The sequence below is a fragment of the Aythya marila genome (genome assembly GCF_965140915.1).
Source record: "Aythya marila genome assembly, chromosome: 7".
Lineage (NCBI taxonomy): Eukaryota > Metazoa > Chordata > Aves > Anseriformes > Anatidae > Aythya > Aythya marila.
In genome coordinates, this window is record NC_139048.1 from 15,333,012 (window position 1) to 15,346,383 (window position 13,372).

Here is a 13,372-nt window from a genome sequence, read left to right on the forward strand (position 1 = left end):
TAAAATGACAAATGAATTACCTATGGCAGGTAACTTAAAAGTAAAGAGGTTAATGGCTGATAAATCATAAGGAGAACTGTGATATGTGAAACTCAGGATTTCAAAAGGAGTTTCTTAAACAATGAGATTTCTTAAGCTTTAAAGATAAATGTTTATAGCTTTTGCTTTTGTTATATAACCTCTCGGGTCTCCAAAGCTTTACTGTAATGCTTTCTCTTGCCTGTTATTATTACACTTCCACAGTCCTGCAGGAAAGTAGCCAATTGAAGTGCTATTCATCAGGGTTAGGGTGCTGGTCTTTGTGATTAAAGGAGGCTGAAGCTGGGATGGAAGCATAAGAAACATGTTCTTAATTTGCATCATCACCCTGCAAATGCAAGAGAAATTTCATGAATGTAGCCTGGTTTAAGATTTGTCAGCTACTGTCTTTGTTCATCTATCTTAGGGTGACTTCTTAAAGTGAAATGGATGTTTATAACAGTCACTGACAGTAGCTCAAGATATATCTGTCTTCACTACAGTAGGTAGAGTAGCAGCCTCTTGAAACTTTGAGGTCCAGTTGAAAAGTTTATATTTTCTCTGAGTGTAGTTCTGGACTGACAGTATTATTTTTCAAACCCATCACTGCTATAGATACTGGAAGCTTGGTCTGTGAACAACAGTCACCTGTTTTATATAGTCATATAGAAAACCAAAACAGCTGTTAAAATAACATGCTTGCAGATAACGTGGAGACTACTGTAAGCTTATAGTATTATGCTTTTAAAAAATAAAAAATAAAAATACCTCCTATCAAAGAAGACCTCAAGAGACCTGAAAAGTGACTTGTATATGGCAACCTAAGGAGATGATTAGAAGCAAGTCAAAAGCTATGCTTTAAAAATCCTTAATCAAAGTCCTAAAAAAATAAATTAGCAAGAACTGTAAACTCTGGTAAGTTAAAGGAGAAGAAAATAGAACGAGATGGGCCAAAAAATAAAATTGAACAGAAGTCTTAAAAAAAAAAAACAAAAAAAAAACTATTAAACACAAGAATGCTGCATAGAGTCTGTAAGTCAGCAGATGGACAAAGGTGTAAAAGAATGATTCAAAGAAAGGTTCCAACTGCAATTTTTCTTCATAGCGAACTATCAAAACTTTTGCTTAAATCAGAGTTTCAATTGAATAGACTACTGACCATATTGATGAAACTAGCAGTAAAATAAATTTCCAAGACCAGATGGTAAAACAGCATTCATAAAAGAAGTAATTACTTACGGTAATATTCTTAAGCCTGGAAGAGAATTCCCTGAGGGAGAGTTTTATGCTAGAAATCTGTGAAATCTTCCACCGCAGCAGACATGGATTATTTGCCAGCCCTCATTGTTGCCTCTCACTTCTTCATTTATGAGATGAACATAGGTAGATTTAAAAATAAACATGAGGAATTACTTCTTTGTATTTTCAAAAATTTTCACAGTTAAACCAGATTGCAAAATTATTGTGTGTGGATAAAGCTTAGACAAATTTATGGAGGAAATGTCTTTTCCTGAACTGTAACAGAAAAGAAGCCCTCAACTACAAAACAGTGAGATTAGGGTGATGTACTAAATAAGGTTTCCTCAATTCAAAATGAATGGCATAACTAGAGGTAACAAGAAGTAAAAGCATAGTAAAATGTAATAATAAAAAAAAAAAAACTAATAAATTCAGTCATAGTATGTGATAAGTGCATTTAGATTTTGATTGGATCATTTCTCCTCAAGCTGTAGCATTGCTTTTTAGATGATTGCATCAGCGAAGTCTTGTGTTTTTGCAGCATAAACTGATTACCTGACATTTACTTAATAACATATTAAAACATGAAAGTGTTTAGTTAGTTGTTAGGTCAATAAAAAGGCAATTTGAGACATGGAATAAATGCTAATCTCAGTTTTGTTTATTTGAGAAGAATCTGGCCTGTAATTGCATTTTGTTGTCCAGTTTTCTGAAATCTTTTGGAGAATAACTTTTTCAGGTAAGACTAGGTAGGAACTAAGTTAAAAGGGATAAATTGCAAGTATAGCATCGGTTTAAAATATTATTTTTCCAGTATTTGCTGCCAATTCAAGATTAAGTATATGTTTTGTGAGTAGTATACCGGTCTAGCACTTCTAGGACATTCTGCAGACTAATTATCTGCACATCCAAAGTGCTAAATGAACAAAATGCTAATATTAAATACTGCACTTTCCAGTAATTACAGTTTATGCAGAAAAGAGTTTTGTAATGAAGAGAAGTATTAAAAAGATAATAGGCCCATTTCCCTTTCATTTTGTTGCTGAGGAATATTACAGTCTGACTTGCTTTTGCATAAAAGATGTTTTAGAGTGAGTTGGCATATTGAAAAAGACATAAGTAAATATGAGATGCTTTCTCCTAGTAGTAATTTTGTTAAACATTAGCTTGAATTTGTTTGTAAGACTTTGAGATTTATAACAACACTGAAGCTTTCACTTATGGAACCCTTAAATGATTTGAACTGTGACAGCAATCTCAATAAAAGAGAAAAAATAAAAAATAAAAATGGTGCAAGGTAAAGTAAGGGTCATATATCAATGTCAAAACCAAGAATTGTTTTATTATTTTCCCGTAGCTTATCATTTAGTCAAAAATATTTTACAGCAAGCATCAATTCTGTTATGGTCTTTCCTTCTCTGTTGATGACCTAAATTTTTGAATTCAGTGAAATTTCAATACAAAATGTGAATGGACATTATTCATAATTACAATATCCTAAATGCTCATGTAGTTGCTATTCAAAAGCTCTTTTGTCAGCTTTTTTTCTGCATTGTTTGTCTGCAAGTCTGAGTTCCTATAGAAGCTTAGCTCTTGAGTTCTGCCAAGCAGTAATACAACAGGCTTCTGTCACACTCTGTGTGTAGGCTTGGAGCTTTTGCTTCCTCTCATGATCTTTTGATTTGCAGATTTTTAAAATGAGAATGGATCATTATTATTCTGAGTTCACTTCCTGTAGTGGACATAAAATAGCATGTAGCAAGCTAAATATCTTTTGATTGGAATTGACAGAAGTCTTTTTGAATATAGTTCACTCATAATATAAAATTTTAACATGGTGCCAGATGTCCTCACCTTTAGCCTAAAGATTTTATTTACATATGTAACATCTTTACCTTTTTGATTTTTTATTGTTTTTTTTGTTTGTTTGTTTGTTTGTTGTTGTTGTTTTATTACTTTTGAGTCTTGCTACACCTTTGTCTCAGAAAACACTCTGGTATTAGAATACACCTACTACTCAAACTATATGAAGCCACATGTATGATTATCACCGTCAAATCTTTTCTAACATGAGCTCCCTTAGCCTGTTGCTGAGAAGATTTTTCAGGACTTCAGATCATATCTGTGACTCTTCTTTCTGTTGCCATTTTGCTTTACATGTAAATTATTTCCACAGTGACTTTCCCATTAAAGTGTACGGTGATGACTTTATATATGATTTTTGTTACTTGGAGCTAAGTGTACACACTACAACTAGATCTGGAGAACTGATTTTCTAATATAACTTCTTCCCTTTCTTCACACTCTTTTTCAAGTTGATATAGAGTAGTGCAGTCTTGCCAGTATGGCCCAGGTATTTTCTGATACAAGTCAGATACAGTTTTTAGCTTGAAAGTCTCTTTAGGAATTGTGAAGAGAGGTGTGTGTTTGGTGTTTTGTTATTGTTTGTCTGTCTTCCTTTTGGATTCTTCTTGAAATGCATTTTAGTTATCAGCTTCTGGAAACGTAGTGTTCTTACCCCATAACGTAAGTTTCTATAATTCATAAACAATTCCCCTTAGCAGGGCTGAAGACTTCTCCTCTGCTCCCCCACCCCCTCAATGAAGGAAGAAACCTTCACTTGGCACGCACCACGCACTTGGCAGTGTTAAGTGGCATGACACCACTCTTGAATAATTAAAATTCATCACTTCTAATATAGTGCTTACTTTTGTTGTCTTCCAGGAGAAGGGAAGTTGTTTGCTGCCCATTCGTATTCATTTTCAATGTTTCTTAACACTAAAAATATTTAGACTGTGAGATTATTTTTTTCGCTGAGAAAAGTCACTCCTGTTGATCATTATATATTTTGTACTTGTATTTGCTTTATTTATTGCATTTATCATCTTGCACTCCTTTCTCAGAAAGCAAAATTTTCTTAAGCAGTGTGGTAAGTGGAAGCAGCAGATTTGATGCATAAACTTGTGGAACACCCCACCTAGTGGATGATCACAAACTCGTTTTCTCATTGTTTCACTTTAGATACCAGGCTTAACTTTTAAGTTGGAAAACTTCTTTAGCTCATGAATTACTTAATAAAAGTAAAACAGGATTCTGTTTTTATGTGAATAATGCCATATGTTGAAACAACATATCTGTTCCTCTTTGTTCTTTTTATAACACGTCTGATATATGAATTTCTGGACACAGGTCTGGAAGACAAGGTGGTAGAGAACAGCTCAGCAGAAAGGGATCTGGGGGTGCTGGTTAACAGCAGGCTCAACATGAGTCAGCAGTGTGCCCTGGCAGCCAAGAAGACAAATGGCATTTTAGGATGCATTAAACACAACGTAGCCAGCTGGTCAAACAAGGTGATTCTGCTGCTATATTTAGTGTTGGTACAACCTCACCTAGATTATTGTGTGCACTATTGTACGCAATATAAAAAAAGTATGTTCAGGTACTTGAAGGTATCCAGAGGAAGGCAACAAATCTGGAAGAAGGGCTGGAAGGCATGTCCTACAAGGACAGGCTAAGGACACCTGGGTTGTCTAGTCTGGAGAAAAGAAGGCTCTGAGGCGACTTCACTGCTTCCTGAGGAGGGGAAGCGCAGAGGGAGGTGCTGGTCTCTGCTATCTGGGAACTGATGATAGAAGACATGGGAATGGCACAAAGCTGCACCAGGGAAGATTCAGACTGGACATCAAGATTTTATTTATTTATTTATTTTTTACTGTGAGGATGATCAAATGCTGGAACAGGCTTCCTCGTGAGGTAGTTGATCTCCCATGCCTGTCTGTTCATGAGAGATTTGGACAACTCCCTAATTAATCTGCTTTAACTTTTGGCTAACCCTGAAAATGTCAGTGTATTTCTTAAAATTTGTTAAATAGCATGCTGTGTTATTTCTGCTTGCTTTCTTTATGCTTCATGGCGCTTTTAAAATAGTTATATATGAAGTTTTTTGTCAAACATTTTTCCTGTTAACAGAAATGCCACTTCAGTCTCCCAGAATGATTCAAACTTAAATACTACTTACAGACACAGGCACACACAGAGGTCGATTTTATATTTAAATGTAGCTGCTGAACAATTTTAATACTGGTTCCTAGTGAGGAAGAATAAAGGTTCTAGCTGGACCACAATACTATTTCTTTATGTTGGTAATGAGCATATTCTCCAAAGTAGTACTGAAACCCTGTTTTGTTCCTCTTGATCCTTTAAACTAAACTACCTTATCAGTAAGCTGTTACCCGGTAAGCTAAAAATGAAAGCAATGTAAGCTGTACCCCTTGTGTTCTCAGAGCTCTTTTGGAGAGATAATTGGTAACATATTCGATGTCTTTTTTTAAACTTAATACAGGCACACATCTATTCTCTGGGTACAACACTGAAAGCAGCAATTGAATATATAGTAGAACCTGAGACGGAATCTGAATTTGGGCAAGATCTGCATACTCTACTGGAACAAATGCAAGAAGAGAATCCTGAAAATAGGCCAGATATTGAGGTAAAACAGCCTTCCATAGCTTTCAATCTTAAAAAAAAAAAAAAAAAAAAAAAAAAAAAAAAAGCTTGTACATATGTAGTTGTTGATAGACACATTATTTGTATATAATATGTTCTGATTTTACAGCAAAGCTGAAATTTTCCCATACTCAGCAGAATCTTTTTTCTCTTGCTAATCTAGTGGAAATACAACTTCCATATCAGATGTAAATGGATTATGGTGATTTCATTTTTAAGAAGACTATGTGCAGCACTTGTGGATCTAAATTTTTTCATTATCTGTTTCTTCCCACTTAATTTTTAATTAACAGAGTATAACTATTGTTCAAGTGTCACTTTTCTTGGCTTCAGTTTTTCTACCTCAGAATAGTATTATATACACTACCATCTCAGAAGGAAAAGAATATTTTAAATGGTATAGCATCCCTAATGAATACTTCGCAAGAAGGAATGCTGCAATAGGACAAAAAAGTTCAGTTCTGTAAAGCAAATAATACCTCACTCCCTGGTTGAGGGCTGCCCAGACAGAAGACCATTCCTAACATGTAGCCTGCTGTATTTCTGTTTGTGTACTTTTTTTTTTTTTTTTATCATAGTCAGGAAAGCTATGATTGTGTAGCAATTGGTCTGTAATCCCTGAAAGCTATTGCTGACTACTCACACTAACCAAAACTGGAGTGGATCAAGGCCGGCCTAGGGTACATATAAAGGTTGCTTTGCAGTTATCTGTACTTTTTACCTTCCTTTTCCACTGGACTCTTTCTTGGGCAGATGGAGTGGTGGGAGCTATTTTAAGGGCTGACCCATAGAGTTTTCTAGGCATGTCACTAGGCTTGAGCATGGCTGGATACCTGTCTCACTTTTTCCTGTCCTTCCTCAGTCAAACAACCAGCAGTTGTTTTTCTCCTTCCATTTAACAGCAGAAGAGCAGTGAAGCAGGTTAAGGGGCCTTATAGCTGTATAAGGTCTCATCATTAGATCTCTTTAGAGCTGTATAAGGTCTCATCATTGGTTATAGCTGATGAGGAAGAAGTATGATGCATTTAGAAAGAGTTCTCTTCTACTTCCTGCCCATAGTGACAAGCTGTTAAATGTACGTGAATGTCTGTAGACTGTGACTGATACCAGTGTTTGTTATTAAATGATGCCAAGGTACAGATTAGAGATACTAATGTAATGCCGTTTCTTCTTGTGATCTGATAATGACTGCTTTTGCTAACAGAGTAATGCTTTCTAGATATTTGTTTCTCAGTAATTTTTAACAAATTCAGACCTTACTTTTAATGTATTTTTGGTGATTAGAAATATTTATCATACTGCTCGACTCAAGTGAACCATTAGCCGCTTAAAAAATAATCCATACTAGTTTATGTTTGCAATATATTATTCGTGAAATGTGACATTTAAGATGATTAATTTTTATCAGTTGTTCTCAGTGTGTTCTAACTGTAGGCTAGAACTTGAACTGTATTAAATAATTTCATGATAGCCCATGGTTAAAATGATAAATGAATTCAACTGCATAATAGAAATGTGCAGTATAATGAACTGTGCAAGAAAGACTTCCAGTGTAGCATCTTATAATTTCAGATGTACTGTGCGAGTTAACATGATTCACTTTACTCAAAATTCACATATCTATTCATTATTAAATAAGTATTTAACACTAATTTTCTCTAGAGTATTTTGTCATTATGCGAAGAAAAACTGAAGATTGCTTCATCAAGTAATATTTGTCGAAGTCTGTCTGCTGTTGGAAGAAGGGTTCTTTCAATTGAATCATTTAGTGCTTCTCAAGGTAAACTTAAAATGTAGTTAGTCTAGAATTTTAGACTGTGATATCTGAAAATACTATGTATACCTTTCCTGTTACAGGTTCCTTTCTGGATATTAAAAAGTTGTTAAATATTTATGGATTGGGGCCGGGGGCAGGAAATGCACAACTCTTAATGAACATAATGTGTTTTGAATAAATATATTTTACTTCATTTTGACTCTCTGTATAGAATGTTCTTTAGTAATGTGTCCAGAAATAATGATTTTTTTAGAATAAATGTAATTTTTTTAACTGAATATACTTAACAGTAGTAGCTGAAAAACCAATACATGTACTAGGAAAGATTAGAAGGTTTAAATACACATTTAATATAAGCATCTGTTTTTGCATCTAGATGCCTGTGATAACATGTGGAAGGGAAGAGTGTGTCAGAGAAGTTTGGGATCTAAATTATACTCAAATGAGAAAAACAATATAGGTGATTCCTCTGCAGTCGAAGATGTGACAGCTACCTGTCATAAGGACTCTTCTGTAGTTACTATGGTGACTGGCAGAGACAGTGGTTTAAAGGAAGTGCAAATTGATCTGGATAATCAGAAAACTCAACATTCTCAACTTGCAACTCAAGTTAAAAAGAGCAAAGAAGAGGACAAACATGCAGTATATACTGACAGCTTTGCTAGTGTTGCTTTGGATATAAAATCATGTGTTATTGACCTGGAGAGAGATGGCATTTTTAAGAAAGGTTCTTTGAGAAAAATGAAAACCTTTCCAAAGCTACCACTTGAACCTACAGAAACAAATCATTTTTTTACATCTGTAGCCAACAATGGAACTCTAGCTAGGAAAAATCACTTGCTTACACGTGAGTCACTACCTCTAGACAATAACAATGAAATTGCTTTTTCAAAGGGAAATCTTAATTCACTTAGTAGTCCGCACATAATAGAACCAAAGAATCACCAGGTTACTGATCTTCATTTAGAAGCTCCTTGTGTGTGTACACAGGTGTCTGGCATGAATCTTGAAGAACACGTGTCGCTTATTAAAGGTAAAAAGATAGGTTTTATTTCATCTGATCACAAAGAAGACTGTTCTGATACTACCTCTGAAATGCCCATTACATCTGGCATGCTAAAAAGTCCAAATCAATCAATTGCTGGAGCAAAAACGCTAGACAATTACGTGGCATTGGAAGACTGTACTGAAACTTTTCAAGGGTCAAATGAGAATTCGTTATCACACTTCAACAAGATGACTTCAGTGTTGACAACAAAACCCAGTGGGAACAGATATGGATCAAACCTAATTAGGTCTCCAGAATTAAGCAGCGGTACAATGAGCGCAAACAATAATGAAGATAATCTTTATCAAGGCAGAGGGTCAGAAATCAAAAGTAATGAGCAGGTAGTAAAAATAAAGTCTTCATTGTATAGTTGCTGTAGTCATTTATGTGGAGATGAAATGACTTAAATACTGTGTGTTCACTTTCTGCTCCCCCTTCCCTCTTCAGCATCCTGGAAAGTCAAATTTTGCTGGTCTACACACTTTAAAAGTTAACGTTGTAAACATGATGATGCTTTTTTTCCTCTTTAGAAGTAAAATGCTACAGTGAAATTTATGCTATTGAAAAATCAAACTGCAGTTTAATTTTTTTTATGCAAATGGTACTGGAACATGCTTGCTAGTGTGTCAGAGTAGCATAATTAATACCTAATTACGTATGTCAGAAAACATTACCAAAGCATATGTAGATTTTTAATCCTTTTATGTTACTGTCAATGCATAAAGTTCACTATCGTGCAGTAGGCATCCCAGGTGCTTACAAAAATTGCAGAGTTCCTGGCTGTAAACCTGACCTCACTGTAATCAATGGCAATATCTCATCTGCTTCAGGAGGGGAAGATTCCACTTTTTTAATCTACGTGTGCATTTAGGCTTTTGAAAAATGTACATAGATTGTATCTATTCTGTGTTCTTAAATGACTGCCTTTGTGTGTTATGTATATTTCATGACAGAATTCAAATATGTGCACAATATGATGGATATGTTGTCTCAAGTATTTCATCCCTATTTATGTAGCCAAATAAGAAGAGGGAAAGCTGATACTTGTTGACTAGACTTTGGTGATAGTGTAGCATGGTCTCTTTATTCAAATTACAGATTCTCAGGGTGGACAAGTTTGATCTCTGACTTGATGGTTTTCTCTTGTGCCACACTTAAAGAGATGTAAACGACACCTGTGACAGAGTTGTTGAAATGGCAAGGATGGCTGATGCTTCTCCAGCCATGCTGTGACTTGGAAGAAATAAGCAGCACAAATTTCACCCATTTAATTTCCAGAAATTATACTTAAGAATATTTTTTTCTTCTGTTTTCTACTGACAACTCAGCCCTGTTCTTCATGCCTAATAGGCAGCCTTCCAGCCATCCCATGCATCCGGCATCTAGGGTTGATTTCAATCCATATCAATCCCTCTTTTCATTGGAACACCTCAACTGAATCAGTAACATAGGACTGAACATCCACCTGTGTAAACAGCCCTTAGTTCATCATAGCCTTAAAACGCAGCAGACAAAAAAAAAAAAAAAGTAACACTGAAGACTGTTCTGCCTTTTTTCTTTCATCTGTTTATCCCTTCAGTAACTGTATACTTATTAAATTATCAGTGCAGGAAGATAGTGAATATAGATAAGTACCACATGGCATGGTTTTGCTCTATGAGGGACTTACTCATTGTATACATGTGAGTCGTTTATTAGTTATTAAATCCTGCAGGTTTTTCTTCAGACTCTAGGAAAAAGTCCATTTATTACAGATGCATCTTTCTTTTTTTTTTTCCCTTCCAGGTCTGGACTCTGTCCCTTCATCCATTCAGAAGGGATAATCAGATCTATAATCAGATAATAATCAGATATATAATCACTCCAAATTCTTCTGCTTTTGCTATGTCATTTGTTTCTCTGGCTTTACATGAACCTGCTTTATTTTGCAGATGTTCTTGTATTTCTAACAAGGGTCATAGCATTTTCAGTCAGTGGCTTCTTGTGAGGAAACCTATTAGTATATAGAAATGTAGTTGTCTTGGTATTCAAGTAACAGAAACAACTGTTTGCATTCTTTCATCTTATGTGCAAGTCTCCTTTTCTGAAAGGGTTTTTTTATATTTTTATGGTGAACTGTGTTACAAATTAGTGTGTTATTTGTCACGGAGAGGATTGTTCAGATAATTCTGGTTATCAGACCAGTGCTCCAGGCTCTTGCCATGAGGTGGTAGTAGTCTTACTTCAGCCTTTGTTAAATAGAAAGATATGATGCATAAGCTGCAGTCTCTTAAGAACGTAAAGTGACTGCACTGATAAAGGTCTTTTTTTTTTTTTTTTTTTTTTTTTTTGGGGGGGGGGGGTAGGGAGAGGGAGGAATCTGTTGAAAAAAGGTGCATATTCTGTCCTGAGCGGATTACCAAAACAATTTAAGTCTAGGTACATGAAGATTCTTTCAAGAAAATAGTCTTCCTCAAAATTAAAGTTTCCCAACAAACTTCTTGCAGAATTTAAAAGCTGTAACAAATATCCTATTTGCTTTTCCTGCAGAAGGAGTTCAGATTGGTACACAGCAAAATTAGCCAAAACATGTTTTCAGGATAGTCTGCCCATTCTCTGAAATTCAAACATTTTGTCTTTAGTTTAAAATATTTTCTTTCAGCCTTAACAGAGCTTCATTCTTCCAAATATGTAGGCCCTTAGTAGAAGTGAGGTTATCCAGCTCCCACCAAACTCATGGGACAATCACAATAAATTAGAAAAGGTAATCGTTATTCATTTACCAAATAAGCAGCGTATTAACATACAATCAAAAATGAAGACAGAGAGGCAGTTGTCAAAGAAACTAGAGATTTATTAGCTGTGTTTTCAGTAGAAGAAAGGGTTTATAGACTTGTGCTTTTCTTTTTTTTTTTTTTTTTTTTTTTTTTTTTTTTTTTTTTTTTTAATCAATTCTAGCAGATGTTCAGGTTCTACCACTCATTATCATTTGTTGAAGCCCTGTGCTGGTCTTAAGTAATCAAAGAGGTTTTTCTTTAACTGCTGTAGGAAGAAAAACGCTGTTTAGATGGCATCAACATTTGTGAGCAATACCTAGATTTCTTACCAAACAAAATGATCACGAAATTGCTGTCTGTTCCCTGAAAACCTGAGCTTCTAGCCTAGCAATCTTTGTTTTCTGAAGGAGATGTGGAGGGAGGGTCATTTATTTTCAGTAGCTATTGAACTTTATGGAGGATTCTATTATAAGTTCTCATAGGCTCTGGGTTATTTTGCTTTGGTTGGTTCTGTGTTTTTTGGTTTGCTTGTTTGTTTTTAATGTTTTTGGTTTTTTGTCTTTTGGAAGACAGATTTTTTTCCTCGGGCTTCTGAAACTTCAGCCTCTATATTTCCTCCTAACAACTGCAAAAATAAAACATGCTGTGCTATTCCTTATATGAAGCAGTTGCACCTGATTTTTCTTTATACTTTGAAGTTCTCTTTCATTTCTGATTGTCAGAATGTACTGAATACCTTAAAAAAATTTTTTGAACTTTCTAAAAAACTAAAACTTGAATCTGAGGATTTGTCCACTTACTGCAAAGGCACAAAAAATGTGAAAACCTGATAATGTAATTTTGATCTCCTCTGGCCTAAATGGATAAGATACTATTGAAAAGATCTACAGAGCTGCTCTTTCACTAGTTTCCTGTAACAGATAAGTATGATTATGGTAAACAGAAATTTTAGAACAGTATTTCTAGCATCTCTTTAAATATTTCTTGTTCTTGAAAATGCAACATCAGTCCCATCCGGTTGAAGATCAACCTTGTCTACTCTGGAGAACAGAGTTTTTTTTCTTATCTGTCAATAACACTTCTCCGGAGGACAATATTTTTCTAATATCCCAACACTGCTTCTTAATGTTGTGTGCTTTACTGCTAGTAGGCATTACTAAAAATACTTGCTTGCTTTTGTCTGGCTTCTGCAATGTATCTTGTGAGGGTTTTCTCAGAGGTTTTTATAGTTTTGCATGCCATAAATAAATATTTTTCACTTCAAGTATGAGTGGGGATCTCTTTTTTCTCTAACCAATTTCATTCCAATCAGGTGTGTATCATCTCTAATGCTTCTAAATGTTTCTCTGCAATTCAAATGCTATGGCCTTCATATGGGAAGGGTTAACAGGAACCTGGCATATATACATTTGTTTTCTGTTGGTCATTCATGCCCTGTCAAGCATGAGAGAAGTCAAAATCCATGTAGGTAGAGAATGACACTTGAACACTGGGGAAATAACACTTGAAAGAAAGAAAACCTGTCTATTCCTACATAGTACTTATTAAGTAAAGAATAAAACTTAATTTGCTTTAACTGCTTAAAATATGTTGGCATTATGTTCATGAAACATAGTATGTTGGAATAGTTTGAATACTTTACTAAGAGTTTGTGCAGTTTTGGTGCCAACAATGACAGTAGACCTAAAAAACAATCCTTACAAAACAGGAAAAAAAATCATCACTTTCACAATAAGTGATGTTTAAATTTCAGTCTTTTTGGCATAAATGTCATCAATATGTAATTATAGGCAATAATAAATCATGTAACTTTTTCATACCTACTATCAAAAATTCTGTGCTGTGAAAAACTTTTCCTTACTTTAAAAATGGGTATATAGTTTTTGTTATGAAAAGGTACATTATAATTCATTGCCTCATCCTGAATTTTTTCACATTTTATAATGTTAGTGGGAAGTGTCCCTGCCCGTGCCAGGGGGGTTGAAACTTGATGATCTTTAAGGTCTCTTCCAATCCAAACCAGTCTAT

The 13,372-nt window shown here is 34.8% G+C and overlaps 1 protein-coding gene across 1 annotated transcript in view; it reads left to right on the forward strand.

Annotated features, from left to right (window-relative positions):
• KNDC1 (kinase non-catalytic C-lobe domain containing 1) overlaps positions 1-13,372 on the forward strand; it is a gene marked incomplete at both ends in the record, with an annotated part of 60,022 nt that overhangs the window by 15,195 nt on the left and 31,455 nt on the right. Inside the window, 3 exons of the mRNA XM_082764376.1 lie at positions 5,600-5,746; positions 7,426-7,543; positions 7,917-8,929. Of these exons, the coding sequence (XP_082620502.1) occupies positions 5,600-5,746; positions 7,426-7,543; positions 7,917-8,929 (1,278 nt within the window). The remainder of the gene's footprint in view (positions 1-5,599; positions 5,747-7,425; positions 7,544-7,916; positions 8,930-13,372) is intronic.